Here is a 15,206-nt window from a genome sequence, read left to right on the forward strand (position 1 = left end):
ATTCCAAGGGCTTGAATGATGAGTGAATGGAAGTGTGGCCCATTGGACTGGGCAAACTTGGGCTTTCTGGATGTTGCTACTCCTCACTCTGCCCTAGGGTGGGAAAGGAGGTCCGGATGATGATGATGATTACTGCCACTGCCAAATGATACTCTTCAGCAAAGAGGAGATCTCTTTTTGTGAAGGAGTTAATGGTCTTAATTTACAAACAACATTTTTCCACATGAGCTACTACCATGTAATGTTGGAGTCTGGATCCAAAACACCTGATATGTCAGTCTCTACTGTACTACATTTTCAGGGACTCCCAGAGTCTGGTGACAAACATGACTGTGATATTACTAGTACCATATTAGCTTTTTTGTGCTGTAACTCTTACCCTCTGACAAAGCTTACACTGTACAGTGAAGTATTAATACTTTAAAAACTTGTGGCACATTGGTAACTGGTAAAGCACACAATATAAACCATCTGCATATACATGTATGTATGTACCTGTATTCAAATTATGTTCACCAATCTTGCATATTAATTTCATATCAGTAACAATAATAAATATGAAACTATATATAGAATGCACCAATCTACAGGCAGCTGAACTAATACAGTGTCAAACATGTACATACTGTACTGAAGGCAATAACTATATTAATCCCAAACTATGCAAGACCAAAAACAAGATCAATTAGTCTAATCAGGTTGTGTTACGCAGGCAGAAGCTGAGGAGAAAGAGCTGTGGACAGAGAAGGTTAGTCAAGAATGTTAATTCTGTATAATACAATACAGGCAAGTGCACAAGGTTGGAATGCAAGACTTCCATGTACAATCTGCTCAGTTAGTTCACAGACATTTGCAACTATATGACACAATAACATATCTGTCAACAGTGTACAGATCATTAAGAGAGGCTGCTGATGATGATGGTAGAGGGCTTAGAGGCAGACATTATGTGGTATGAATAAAGAAAGTGGAGCAGTATATAGGTGAGAGAATGAAGAGTAAAAGAGTTTGAGAATGTGGGAAAGGTACATGATTAAAGTCATGGACATCCCTTGCTGCAGGGTTCCCAAAAGATAAAGCATGGCCTCTGAGATGGTGAACAGATCTCCCTTCCAAATGCTACATTTAGTTACCTGTGATACCCTATCATCTGTTTGGAACAAGAATTTTTATAACAGTGCCAAACCAGCTGTTCTGAACTATGCTTGCAAATATCTGTAAATTAACTTTGCTAAGAGTATACTGTATTCTTTTATTAAAGCATTTGCCTATGTCTACAAAATACTGCTCTTTCTATTACATAAATCCCCAGCACTTCTATAGTATAAATTTCTTTAGCAATGCTTTAGGAGAGCTGCATGAAAGGTACTTTAGCCCTCGACCTTTCCTCATTTCCATACACAATATGATTATTTTATAGAATAATTGTACATCATGTACTACATCACAGTAAGCTGCACTTTCCAGTAGCATAATCTCAATATAGTATCAGATACTGATCTATCAGGGTCAAGTAATGATACTTAGTTGGCTGTAATTGATAAAGAAATGCAAAACTACACTTAACAGATGAAAATAAATGCCCTATAAATGATTATAAAATAAATAATAAAATATATATATGTAAAACTAAGATAATGTACTGTGTATGAATTCTAAATTTTTTTATTTATCATCAACTGCAAATTCTGTGACGATAATGAAGCAAAATTGACCTTATTAATCTATCACAGAGTATGGAGGTTCAAAGCCTACCCAAGCATTTTGTATTAAGGCGCAGATTTGTACAGTGTACTTAACTACTTTAAATACAATACTGAGAAAATTGTTAGACAACTCACCAATTCCTAATACAGTACTTGTGCAATGTAGTGTGTCATGGCATGAAGTAGGGATACCCTAATACTGTTGGGTAAAGTAAATTACAGTATACTCTACAGAGGACAGAAGAGGTCTTTATAGTACTTTACCTAAAACTACTTAAAATGTTGCTACAGAATAATGCTGTGCAGCATTAATGAAGTTCAATGTTATTCCCCCCCCCCCCCCAGCCAGAATGCCCATGACAGTCTACAATACTGTAGCATTTGGGCTGGGTTGATTATGGTCACCAATTCATCAGCTGATGAGGAATGAAGCTATACTTGAGAACTACTAATTTGTAGTGTATAGTACAGCACTGTACAATACTGTATATTGTTCTGGACTACTAAATGTTACACCCTGTGGAATAATCTGCCTAGTGCATTATGAAACTGCTCTATTTAACTGAAAGCTGACATAAATGAGCCAGAGAGCCAGGGCCTCACCTGGCTTGGGTGTGCCGTTGGTGGTCGAGTGTGCTGTGCCGTCCGGGGTGAAGATGTTGCTGCGATGGTGGTCCCTGATACGCCTGGCAGGGGTCACCACTGGGTCTGCTCCAAACAGTCTGCTCTGAGTGTCCAGCCGGGCAGAGGAAGGAGTGGAAGGGCTGGAATGACTACTAGGGGTACCCTGACTCATTGACCCCTGACTCAAGGACCCTGTGCTGCCAGAACCATTGACAGCTGGGAAGTCATCAGATCCACCAGTTGATGAAGTGCTGGTGGTAGTGCCATTGACAGCAGTGCCATTAACAGCTGGTGCAGGGGTATCAGTGGCTGAGCCATTGACACTCGGGAAACTGTCTGATGGGGAGGTGGTGGTGGCAGGGGTGTCTGGGGGGCTGCTGGCCGTACCATTAGTTTCAGGCTTGGTGGGAGATGTTTGCTGGGTAGAGTTCTCCGGGGCTGGAGCTTTGGCAGCTTGGGGGCATGTCTTCGGTTTAAGTGGGTGATCTTCCTCATCGAAGGCTATGGATGATCCACCACCAGGGGGCTTCAGAACTCTGTAAAGAAATAAATAAATAATAATAATAATAAAGCAAAGAACTGCAACTTGAATACTGTGCATACAGTTGTTTGGAAACTACTGATGTGTAACAGCTACAGAATAAAACAAATTTATCCTACCACATACAGTATTCCATTATTTTTTTTTTATGTCCACTGTGCTTTCTAGTAATGTCACAGCAGCAGAGTCATCAAAATATTTAAAATTACAATGAACATGCAATGGCTGAAATTTAAGGTACAACTAAACTACACAGTATGTTGAAAACAGAATGGAAATTACCATACCGGTACTGCATTAATTTTATAATGCATTTCTTCTCTACAGAGCATTTATGAAAGACCCATTAAACACAAAGAATTCAGGCACAAGTCATATTATAAACTGGTGTAAGGCTGAAGTATCTATCAGTATAATTATGTCCTGTATACTGTATCTGGGACAGGGGAGATAACACAGAACCCCAATTACCCATGCACTATTGAATTTTCTAGTTTCTTGTCATCCTCCTCCTGAAAAGTATGCAAACAGGTGTGTGGTACCAACTACTTTACACTTCAGGATGTGCTTGTTCCCATAGCTTGACCTATGTATAACAAAAGCAATATGAATGACCATTGTAAGGTGGGTTGGACAGTGGGGAGGGATGGATTCAGTCTGAAACTGTAATGGTTCCACTCCAATCTACCCTCCCCTCTCCTCCCATACCCTTCTCAAAATTGCACTCCCCCCCCCCCCTAGTGTGCTATTTTCATCTGAAAACCAAATACTCACTTATAAAGGCACAATACCACAGACAATTCTCAGTACCTGCAACACTGACCAACTCATTACAGTATTCCTCACTACCAAGTGATAATCTTAAAGCATTAATGGAAAGTACCACACAAAATAACTTTCCACACAAGCTGTTTTCATACAGAATTTTATGAGACTTAAGGAATTCTGATGTGAACTCAAAATGCCTTTTTGACAATGACGTACCGGTACTTTACTTACACTATCTTGGTTACTGCTGGCAAGGAATAAATACCTTTAAAAATTAAATGCAGCAATAGGGTACACAAAACCTAAAGTTGATTCTTGCTTCAACATCAGTTAGGAAAGTTCATTAATGAATATAGAGTACTAATGAAAGTCTGCGTGCAGTACTATTAATATAAACTTGCTGAAACAGCTTCACTTCATTACAATATCTTACTTACCTGGACAGTGAAGTGACGTGCTCAATGCTAAAATCTTGGCAAACCAAAATTTTCAAAATATGCAAGTTATGACCGTTCAATGAGAAAGTGAATCAATTCTCTGCAACTGCATTGCTGGGTAAAAAATCTTCCAAATATAATCCAAGAATCTTTAAAACAAGTGAAACTTACTGGTAGCTGTCTTGAATACTGTGTGCTTCAAATTGCTTTATCTTAATTTTATGTATTCACTAAACTTTAGTTTCCTCACAGAAACAGTGCTTGCCCTGCTGCCACACATGGCTCCAAAATAATTTTAAATTTACAACTTGGAAAAATATTGAACCACAAATGTGTCAGTTATAAGCATGGCTCAAATGGTTATCCGGGATTGTACAAAGGATGGGCTTCCCTATGCAACCTTTTTTTATTTAAAGGGGTTTCACACCTACACGACAAGCGCCAGACTGGCCATGATCTTGTATTTGTAGCAAACTCTTGGTACAAAATCAAGATGTGTGTGATGTGACGTGGCGCATCACTTAGTCCTAGTGGCTTGTTGTGAGCCTGGCTGAAAATTTTGGACATGCGCAAAATTTCGCCAAGACCCAGGGATGAGTGAGGCTGGTCTCTCTCATCTTAAATGTCTGTACCAACTTGCATTGCCCTGGGCTCCTACGCTCCTCATGGGGCAATGAAGAGTTGGATGATGGATGGATGGACAAAGAATTCGCTTAACGTCCTAGTGGGCCATCGTAGCCTCCTAGTTGTGGTACACGGCACTAGCCGCCTGTCGTGGGGTTCACAGGGCCCCACAACTGCCACTAGGGCTCCCCCGAGTCCACGACTGGCAATAATGACCTACGACCTCACGAACTGGGAGCTACTAGAATGCTTGGAAGGCACTAATAACTTCTCATGGGCACATACAGATGGCACGCTACTGCCATGCAAATGCCAATAACGAGCTACGATCCCCATGAACGAACTAATAAGGCGCAACAAGACTGCAATAAAGGGCTATGACAATGCTACTAGGATGCTTTGTCTGTCACGAAAGTGACACGTTATTTCACAAGGTAGCTACGGGCAGCCCATTATAGCCCCTTGGGGAGCCATTGGCATACTTCGTGGTACCTGCATGGTGCATTATTTAGACATTAGTAGGGCGTCATGGGCCCTCATGGCGTATGCTTGGCACCGTATTGGTATTCGTGAGCGGTTTTGCACACAACGTGACTGTTTGTGACGCTGTGGTAGCGCCATTGCAGCGCTTCATAGCTTACGCGTAGCACTGTAGTAAGGCCCAAAAATCGTGGTAAACGCCATGAATTTTATTACATACCCAGACGTGGCGTTTGTCATGCAATTGTGAAACCCCCCTTACGGAGAAAAAATAAAATACTCGTCCATTATTATGAATCTGCAAGAATTCTCTTAACTTTATAGTGGTTGTGATAATCTGTAATAAAAAAAAAAAATAAAAAAATCGTATTAGGCGTAAGTTAAGCATACCCATCAAGATTTAAAATAATATAATGAATAAATAAAGGATGGCCCTTATGTATTGGTGTGATACTTGCCTGACTGTGCGACTGTCCTTGGCGACCTCCTTGTCCAGTTTGGTGTCGCCACCCGGGGGATGTTTCACCCTGCAAGGTGACCTCACTCTAGCACCGTCACAACTCATAAAACCACTAGCACCGTCACAGCTCAGAAAACTACTAGGATCGTCACAACTCAAAACCACTAGCACCGCCACAGTTCATAAAACCACTAACACCGCCACAGCTCATACAACAAATAGCACCGTAGCAGCTCAAACCTCACCTTACATCACCACAGTAATTCACACTCCATCAACACCGTCATTACGTTTCACACACTCGTCACTTTATGCTGTCTTCTCATTTATTACATACATCGCTCACTTCTTCCTCTTATTCTCACACATCTCTACACTTCTCCATCACATCACCTGTAACTTCATACGATCCTATCTTCTCACTACCTACATCATTCTAATCTCTTGCCCATAGCCTACTACATTTGTTCGTCCGTTCATTCTCTCTCTCTCTCAGCGGTCAAATCATGCAAAATTCCTTCTCCTCTCCACTCGACATTAACGGTCATTTCGTCTGCCCACACACAAGCCAGTCCTCTTCCCACATCTACATCAGCATACCCTGACACGCATCCTACACCTCTAACAATTCCCTGTATTTCCATGGGGGATATTCGTAAAATCTTAAAATATTTTCCTCTGCTACTTGTTTTACCTAATACAGCTTAATATCCTCCTACAAGTTTCTGGTGCAAAGTGAGTCAATACTGAAGGGATATAAATAACATGAAAATATTGATGTGTAAAACTCGAAACATACTGCTAAACATGAGGTGCTACGATCCGCTAATGCCAACAAGATAATCACAAAAAGCTATTTTGTAAATTTTCAGTTCTGCGTATTATCACAATTCTGTCTTTCACTGTTATGACTAATGCGGAGGATCCCTCAAACGGAACATGGAAACAATTGTTGAGATGCGGGGTTTGCTAGACATGCAGTATTGGAAGGTTCTAAGCCTATCTGTCTATCTATTAATTGCCAGACGCCATAATCCGGGTGGCCATTTGACTTTATTTTACGGGGGGGGGGGGGGCACTAATCCACTTGTTGACACGTAGGGATCACGTATGGTTTGGTTATATGGTTACCACCCAGCGTTGTAAATGGTGTCTTGGTTTACAGGAAACCATTTGGCTTGTCACTCAATGTAAAGCCACCTGTAAAGGAAAGAAAAGCAATAAGAAGTGACAGGAAAAATGGGAGAAATAAGAAGAGAGGAAGGCAGACAGAAAAAGAGTGATAAAGGCTAAGGAAGAAGTAGGCGGCACTACATCAAGTGAGTGGATGATGGTCACCACCACCCACCACTGAAGGTTCTAAGTATTTCATGCATTTCTCAGTTACGAGTAAGAGTTGCCGGTTAGCCTGCTATCTGTGAGTGGAGGTATTTTGTAAAGTTATGCATTAACTTTTATGCTCTCTTTTCTCCATAGTTTTTATGTAAGTGATTGTTTAATAATGTATTTTATTCCAGTTTGTATGCTAAAGCATTTAGAATGTTACACAGTGTAAGAAAACTGCATATTTTGGATTTCTCCGAGGTGCCAACTGTTGCTTTTCCGAGAACGCAGTAGATCATTCTAGTCCATAGGAAGGCTATACAAGGAGGTGGAACTGGAAGAGCTTAGGGGAGTCAGTTTCGATTCAGTGCAGTTGGTGAAGATTGTATAGCTCCGGTACTTGTGAAAACAGTGAAGTGAAATTGGCAAGCATTAAATGTAATTATTTGGACAGTAAACACTGCGAGCCTAAGAAGCCAGTGTTTATTTACACCGCCTGAGCTGATCTCATTGTTGCACACCGAAAGGCTGACAATATGACGAACAACTCACTGGGCAACGTCCTTCCTATACTGAACTACTGCTGTTGGAGCCTGTGGCAGTGTGCGACGGGGACGAAACAAGTATGAGTACTATCATTTGACTGCTGGACTGTCTGCCACATTCTCTGCTCTACCTTAGACGTACCTATTTACGGTACAGTAAAAAAAAAAAAAAAAAAAAAAAAAAAAAAAAAAAAGTCAACTTATTTTGCAGGCATATAACTATACCGTTTTTAAAATGCTTACATAATATTTATAAGGACAGTTAAGTCTTTCTACAGTTATTTCAAGGATATACATCAAGCAGTTTTAAGGCTATATTCATGTCTTACCAACAAGAAGCTGAATATGCTATGATATTCTTACAACTAGGTGGGTTAAAATATATGCAAGTCTTGTCGACCCCTGCATCATTAATCACGCCTTTATCTCTCCCCCTCACCTCTCCTATTCCTTCTATTCTTGCCTCTCTTCTTCCTTCTTCATGTTTCTTTTCTCCTCCCACCTCCCTCTCTTATCCTTTCCCTTCCTTCCATTCCCTTTCTTCCTGTCCCTTCCCTTCTATTCCTCATTTTCTTCTACATCCGTCTCCTACTTTCCATCTGAATCTCTTCTCTTTTCCCTTCCCCCTCTCCTCACAGTTCTTTCATCCTTTCTTTTCCCCTCTCCCTCTCCTTTCCCTTCTTATCTCGGTGCCTTCTCATCCCTCCTTCCTTTCCTATTTCTCTCTATTTCAACTCAGTTCTTCCCCCTCCCCTTTTCTCCTATCAGTCCATTCCTTCCCTGCTTAACATTCTTTCCCTGCAGCTCTCTCCATCTCCTTCACCACCTCTCTCTCCTTCTTCCTTCCACCCCCTCTCTTTTAATACAGAGAGAAATGGTTTGAGAGGACAAATGGGAACAAAGGAAATGCAGCTTTAGAGCAGAAATTTATGGTGTATGTTAGACTCCACAGTTACTCTCCCTAGTGCCATTCTCTTCCTCCATCAGGCTCTTCCCTTCACTGACGTCCCCTTCCCCTCCTCTACATCTCCCCCTCTCCTTGCCCCCCCACCTCTCTCATCCTCCCCCAACCCTTCTTTCCTGCCTCTCCCCCTCCTCCTACCCTAAACCCATCACGCCCCCTACGTCTCCTCCCCCCAACCCCCCACCTCTAACCTCTGTTCCCCGTGTGGCATTGAGGTGACGCCCGTATCAGCACTACCTACACCCTACCTACACACCCTACCCACACAGCCTGCACACACCTGACGGACTCCACATTGCCATATACCCGATCTGCAAGGAAATAAAGTTACAAGGCCAAAGGAAACTAACCCTTCTTTACTGCCGCCGAGAGATGCTAAATATTCTTGAAATTGTGTGTGAGCGCGCGCGCTCCCTGGAACCAAATTATATTCAGTTTACGGGAGTCTCCAGCAAAAACACTACTACAACTGTTTCTCTATTGCAGTTATTTAAATCATATACACTGCCAACAAACGACCTGATTCAGCTTCAGGGTAATGCGTCATAGAAAGTGTCAGAAATAATCTAATTGCCTCTTCCGTATCAAGACGCCTTTTAAGTGCATCCTTGCTAATGAAGGATTATCTTATTCAGCTTTATGACCGCTTTTTCGCAGCTGAATTTTTAGAGGAGCGTTGAGTAGCATGAGAACAGTTCATGGGACACTGTAACAGTTGGTGTGGCGTTACAACAGTTTGTGTGGGGATATGAGTGTATGGCGTTTTAAGTGTGGGGCATCAGTGTGCGGCATTAAAACTGTTCATGGGGTATAATAACCTTGTAGGGCATTGGAACAGTTTGTGCAGCATTATAACAGCGTCTGGGGCATTAGAATATTTAGTGTTGCATTAACGTCAGCTTGAGGGAGGGCACGATGCAATGTTGCTAATGCACTCTGTTAAATAAGCAACCCAAGGCATTCTCAAACACCTTAGGCTGTGTCTGTGGGTCAGTGCATCTTCTATATTACTCTCTATATCTTTCTGTATTTCTCCATTTATATTCTCTAACTCATCTTCTTCATTAAACATCTCGTGATGACTAACTTTTTCTCTATATAAACTAATTTTTTCATCTTTCTATTTCTTCTTTATTTACCTTCTCTAACTCGTTTATCTAATTAAATCAAAATTTCATCTCTATATCACTTTAACTTACGCTCTCTATTTCAGCCATCTCACCTTATTCCGGCTAACATCAGACATTCAGCCGAATAAGAACCCTGCCCAACAACGGGTTACCTGATACTCTTCGATACGGCGAAGTCTTTTTCAATCATTACACTCTTTTTCCTTTAACCTGGCCTGAAAATGTCATCTCACCATCATGAATGCTCAGACGTAGCAACAGACTGTCACTACAACATGCTACTGGTTACGAAGAAATGCTTTGGAGACGATGTACAGCCACAGTATTATTCTACTATCAAGCTACATGAATTAAGTCGCAAAAGGACGAAAACCTGGGCCAAGTAAAGGAGTACTTCAGAATACTTGATTTATCTAGTAGGAGACGTCTTGCAAGTGACTACTCTGAGGGCTATATATAACTTCTCCACTTCCATAGGTCTGCTGTAAGGTGAATAAAATCTTTTGAGGATAAATTAATACCAATACTTAACTATAAATCCAATATTTTACCCTTTCAGCACGATTTATGCAATCGTCCGACGATTTTGACTACCGGCACTTCACAAGAGCCCCTGACTAGTTAAGTGGCTCAAGAAGGTTACAAGTATATCTACTCATCTCCTAGGCTTTATAAAACAGTCTTTAAGATGGCAGGAATGTAACAAAAGGCCGTTGTCGTATTAAGCACGTGAAGCAGTAATATACATTTTAAGAAAATCAAAATTAAGAGGTTTGTGAGGCTCCTAAGTCTACGACAATACGACCCACTAAATCACTGGCCCGCACCTTAAGTAACCATGCACATGCTGAGTACAGTATTCACGAAGGTTCTTGAATTCGCCTGGAAGACACTAAAATTTAACTCCTACTATCTCCACACGATTATAGGTCACTCAATTTAGGCGAGAATCCGTAAACTTAAGGAGTTGGAGTTAGTCTTCAAAACGTTTTTTTTTACAATGAAGGGGCGCTACTGAGTGCACTTCCACACGCTGTGTGCTGGAACAAGTGCTTGCAAAATGTAAACAACACAATAACGAACAAGCTGCAAACATGCTGGGAACAGCAGCGTCCACATCATGTTGGCAACACCATGATGAAGTCTCAGCTGCCTCGTATGAATACACTTATTCCATTACCTCTGCTGGAACACGTTGTACACATCTGTCCAAAATACTGCTGCATACATGTACTGAAACATGTTGCCAGCTGTGTTGTCAACCCATGTTCGTGGACATGTGTGGACGCGTACTAAGTTTAATAAAAATCGCCTTCGGCTGCAAAATTTTTAACTCATCGTGTTCAAGGGTTAATTAACTGCTATAAACGAGTCCACAGCAGTTATCAATTTTTTTTTCTCTCTCTCTCATGTTATTCGCTCTACTTTTGTTTGTGGTATTTAGTAGCTGTAGGAGTGAAGATAAACGGGTAATCTTATACACAAGAAACTTTTTGACTCTCGTCCCCTGCTGGACCATCAAGCTGCCTTTTACGACCACAACACTCGCAAACAACATGGTGCCGTATCAGATACCGCTTCATAATCGCTCATAGGCATCTTTACTATTCAAGAGGCTTATACTGAATGCAAAACAGTCGCACGGTTAGAATGGCATCATGGTTATCCTCACCACCACCTGCATCATTATCATTCTAATTATCATCCTCACCACCACCAGCTTCATCACAATCCAGTCATCATCCTCACCACCACCACCACCGGCATCCTCACCAATCCAATCATCATCCTCGTCACCATCATGTATTATCACCATCATTACAACAATCATCACTTTATTACCACCACCACCACCACCATCATTACAACAATCATCACTTTATTACCACCACCACCACCACCACCACCAATGACGTCATCATGATCAATGTCTGCAGCAGCGGCAGCAGCATCACCATTACCACCACCATCACCACAATCCTCACACCTACCGCCTGACAGAAGCCCTAAGGAACAATAAGTCATACCTCACTATCCTGGCGCGGGACAGACTGAGGAGGGTTTGCGATTATGGAAGAGGAATCAAGGTCTCCCACTCGAGTTACCCAGCCTGGATCCTACCGGTTAGGCTACGAGGCTACACCGATGCCGATCGAACTATACAGGGCTGCCTTCATGTGGCTGCCTCCAGACGATTTTATTCAATTTTGGAAAGCTTTCTCGTACTAATCCTTTTTCCTGTGAGACGTCTTTCCGAAGGTGAAGAATTCTTCTGAGGGCAGCAAGGTTAAATTACTAAGGCAGCGTGTTCAGGGAGTTAACACGAACTAACAATGTCATGCTGGTGTCTACTTCGGGGACGATATCAGTATTAGTCTTTCCTTAGGTGAGTAAGATAGTCTGGTGACAGGAAGACTATAACGGAAAATCGTCAATGTGGAGATGGGATTGCTAGCAGCTGTATGAAGTCCCTGCTGTCAAACGTCCTTCCTGAGCTGAACAGTCATGCAACACGTAGTCACATTCAACAGGTAGAATAATATCTCAACTGCACTAAAAGAAATAATCGTACACAACTCGTACTCACAGACAGCAGATATTACTTCATGTACTTCTACTACTACTACTTATTATAATTTATTATTAAAATAATTTTAATTTTAATTTACGGGCATGCGTCATGGTACAGTACAATTGCAACAGATCAGAAAGTATTAGGATTTGAGAATAAAATACTGAGAAGGATCCTTGGGGTAAAGTGGCAAGACAGAGTTACAAATGAAAGAGTAAGGGATATTACGAGAGTGGAACCAGTTAATGAATATGTGAGACTGTCTCGCTGGAAGTGGCTGGGGCACATATACAGAAAAGAAGGTTGTTTAATACAGGATGTGCGAGAGTGGATTGCTAGAGGAAGAAGAGGTAGAGGTAGGCCGAGGGAAACCTGGTTGAGGACAATGAAAAAAGAAGCAGGAGAGGAGTGTTGGTGGGACCTGAAGGAGATGGCAAGAGAAATATTGGTGGAGAGAGTTCATTGAGGCCCTATGCATCCCGTGGGGTGCCACAGGAAATGATTGATTGATTGATTAAAATAATCTATTAACTGCTTTAAAGTAGCTAATTCTTATGACATAATATTCCAAAATATCTGACTTTATTACAGTACAACCCTGCACAGTCTGAGGAAAGATCCGTTCTTCGGCATAATTTGGAACTCTGATCATAATCACAGGCTTAATAGGTAATCTTCATTGTAATAAATTTCACCTGTGATGGAATTATAACAGGTCTGATGAACTGTGCAATCTCACTGACTTTAAAAATCAATCTGATGAATTCGAGGCAAGACAGTAATATCTATCTGACTTCAGTAGCCTATAGGTCTGGGTCATCTGTGTTGGTTGCTATCGACTTTGAATGATCTGTGAATTCCAAAGAGAGAGAGAGAGAGAATTTCTGGTGTCGGCTATAGGTACGGTATACATAATATGCCATTACTGACAAACACAAACGCATACACACGCACACCTGTTGGCAAGAACTACCCGTACACAAAACCCCCAGCATGCTACGCTAGGGTCAGCTTAATTAAAACCGCCTCATCATCCAATTCCACTAATAACGCTATCAGACGTTTTTCATCGCTCGTTAGCCCGTCATCAGCGCTACGGTAATTACCAGCAAAACCAGCCACGCTCACCCATTCACAATAATTACGAAGGAAAATGAAGGAGGAAAACTGATGATCTGACAGGAAAATATCAGAGAAAAAGGGAGGATTAAGATATTCAAGTAAACAAAAGTGAAAATGAACAGGAAAAGGAATTAAGAATATGGGAAACTGAAGGGGAACATTTTAATGAAATAAAAACATGAAAAATCACCGTGGAGGTAACTAAAGGACATATCAATAAACATATGAATGTGAGAGAGAGAGAGAGAGAGAGAGAGAGAGAGAGACTACGGAGAACTTGGAGACAGAAGGACGAGGGAACTGTAGCAGCCAATGTCCCCTCTTCCCCCTCCCCCCCAACTTCCCATCACTACCAGGACCCAATTCCTCCCCACACGAACACATTTCCTCTTCCCCCCCACACCAGTCTCCCCTTCCCCCACAAGCACGCACACACCTGCCAGAAGCACAGTCCAACTTCTCTCCTTGAACACACAATCCACCCTCACCCTCCCACACTCCACTCATCCTTACACAACTACAACCCTCCAATTCCACATCACCCACCTATCGAACACAAGATTTCAATTCCCCCCCCCCCACGCCTATACTCAACCCATCCCCTCAAAATACCCCCTCCCCTCTTCCCCCACATCTCTCTGCCCCCTTACCTTTCTTTCACAGACCATTTCCCCGTTTCTTTCTTCCAACCACACAACCATCCCCCCTCTCTACTGTTCTACCTCTTCTTTCCCTCTCCCTCCCTCCTCGCCTCCCCCACTCATTTTCCGCGGTAGTGTCTTGGTAGCGGTCAGAGTATATCCCCCTTCCCCTCCCTACCACCAATTTTTCCCTTCATCTAACCACCACCTTCACCTCTTCCCACCTCTCTTTCTCCACCCCTCCATTTCGCCTCTCCCTCCAACCCCTCCACTTCGCCTCTCCCTCCAACCCCTCTACCACGCCTCTCCCTCCAACCCCTCTACCACGCCTCCCCTTCCTCCCTCTCCCCCTCGCCGCTCCCTCCTCACGCTCCCCTTCAATTTTTACCCCCACCCTTACTACTTTTTTTTTTTTTCTGCCTCCACCCAACCACTCCCTATCCTCTTCAGCCACTTACACCCTTCGCACCTGATTTCTCTATCGGCTGAATTATATTATCTTCTCTAGCACTCAACTTTTACTTTCTCCTTTCTCTCCTGTAACATATTAATTACCCTATTCAGTTTAATCTCTCTCTCTCTCTAACTTATTATTTTTTGCATCACTGAAATTTCGTACTCTTACAGTTATCTGGTCTTTCATTTGGTTCCCCACTCCCCCCTTCTGTTTTAATCTTTCTTTTTCCTTATTTCATCGTTTTAATCTCCGCTGCCTGCCGCATTCTCGTGTATCTCCCTTCTACATGTTCCCTTCCTCATCCTTCCATCCTCCACTTTCATCTTTCCCTTCCTTCACTCTCAAGTTCCCCTCTTCTCTCCTCTTTGGGTTCTCTTCCTACCTTTATCCCTTCCACTCCAGGTTTCCTCTCTTTACCACATTCTTAGCCCCCCCCCCCTTCCTTCTTCCTCTGCTTCTCAGCTCCCTCGTTTTCCTCCTCTTTCTTTTCTCTACTTCTTTACCCCTATCCTCTCAAACATTTAACTTCTCCTTCCCCCTCCAACTTAACTTCCCTTTTTCCTCTCTCCTATGTTTTTTCCTTCTCTTGCGTGTTTTTTACCTCCCTCTCCTCCCATCATGCATGTTCGCAGCCTTCCAGCTCTACCTCAGATCGAAATATCCCATCCTACATAATCTCACCCCTACCCCTCCATCCTCCCTTACCCCATCAACCTTCCCTTCCCTTCCCTCCTCTCTCTCCTTCCTCCACGCCTACATCCTTCCCTCCACCTAGTTTCCTCCTCCTCCCCCTCCCGCATCTCCACTTCCTC

General features: G+C 42.4%; 1 protein-coding gene across 4 annotated transcripts in view; it reads right to left on the bottom strand.

Moving 5' to 3' along the window:
* LOC145413805 (uncharacterized) overlaps nucleotides 1–15,206 on the bottom strand; it is a 145,732-nt gene that overhangs the window by 14,209 nt on the left and 116,317 nt on the right. For all 4 annotated transcript variants that reach the window (XM_080283466.1, XM_080283467.1, XM_080283463.1 and 1 more), the window contains one exon: nucleotides 2,310–2,866. In XM_080283466.1, the coding sequence (XP_080139592.1) occupies nucleotides 2,310–2,866 (557 nt within the window). The remainder of the gene's footprint in view (nucleotides 1–2,309; nucleotides 2,867–15,206) is intronic.

The sequence above is a fragment of the Coenobita brevimanus genome, chromosome 97 (genome assembly GCF_032717465.1).
Source record: "Coenobita brevimanus isolate Jiangsu-jjx chromosome 97, ASM3271746v2, whole genome shotgun sequence".
Classification (NCBI taxonomy): Eukaryota; Metazoa; Arthropoda; class Malacostraca; order Decapoda; family Coenobitidae; genus Coenobita; species Coenobita brevimanus.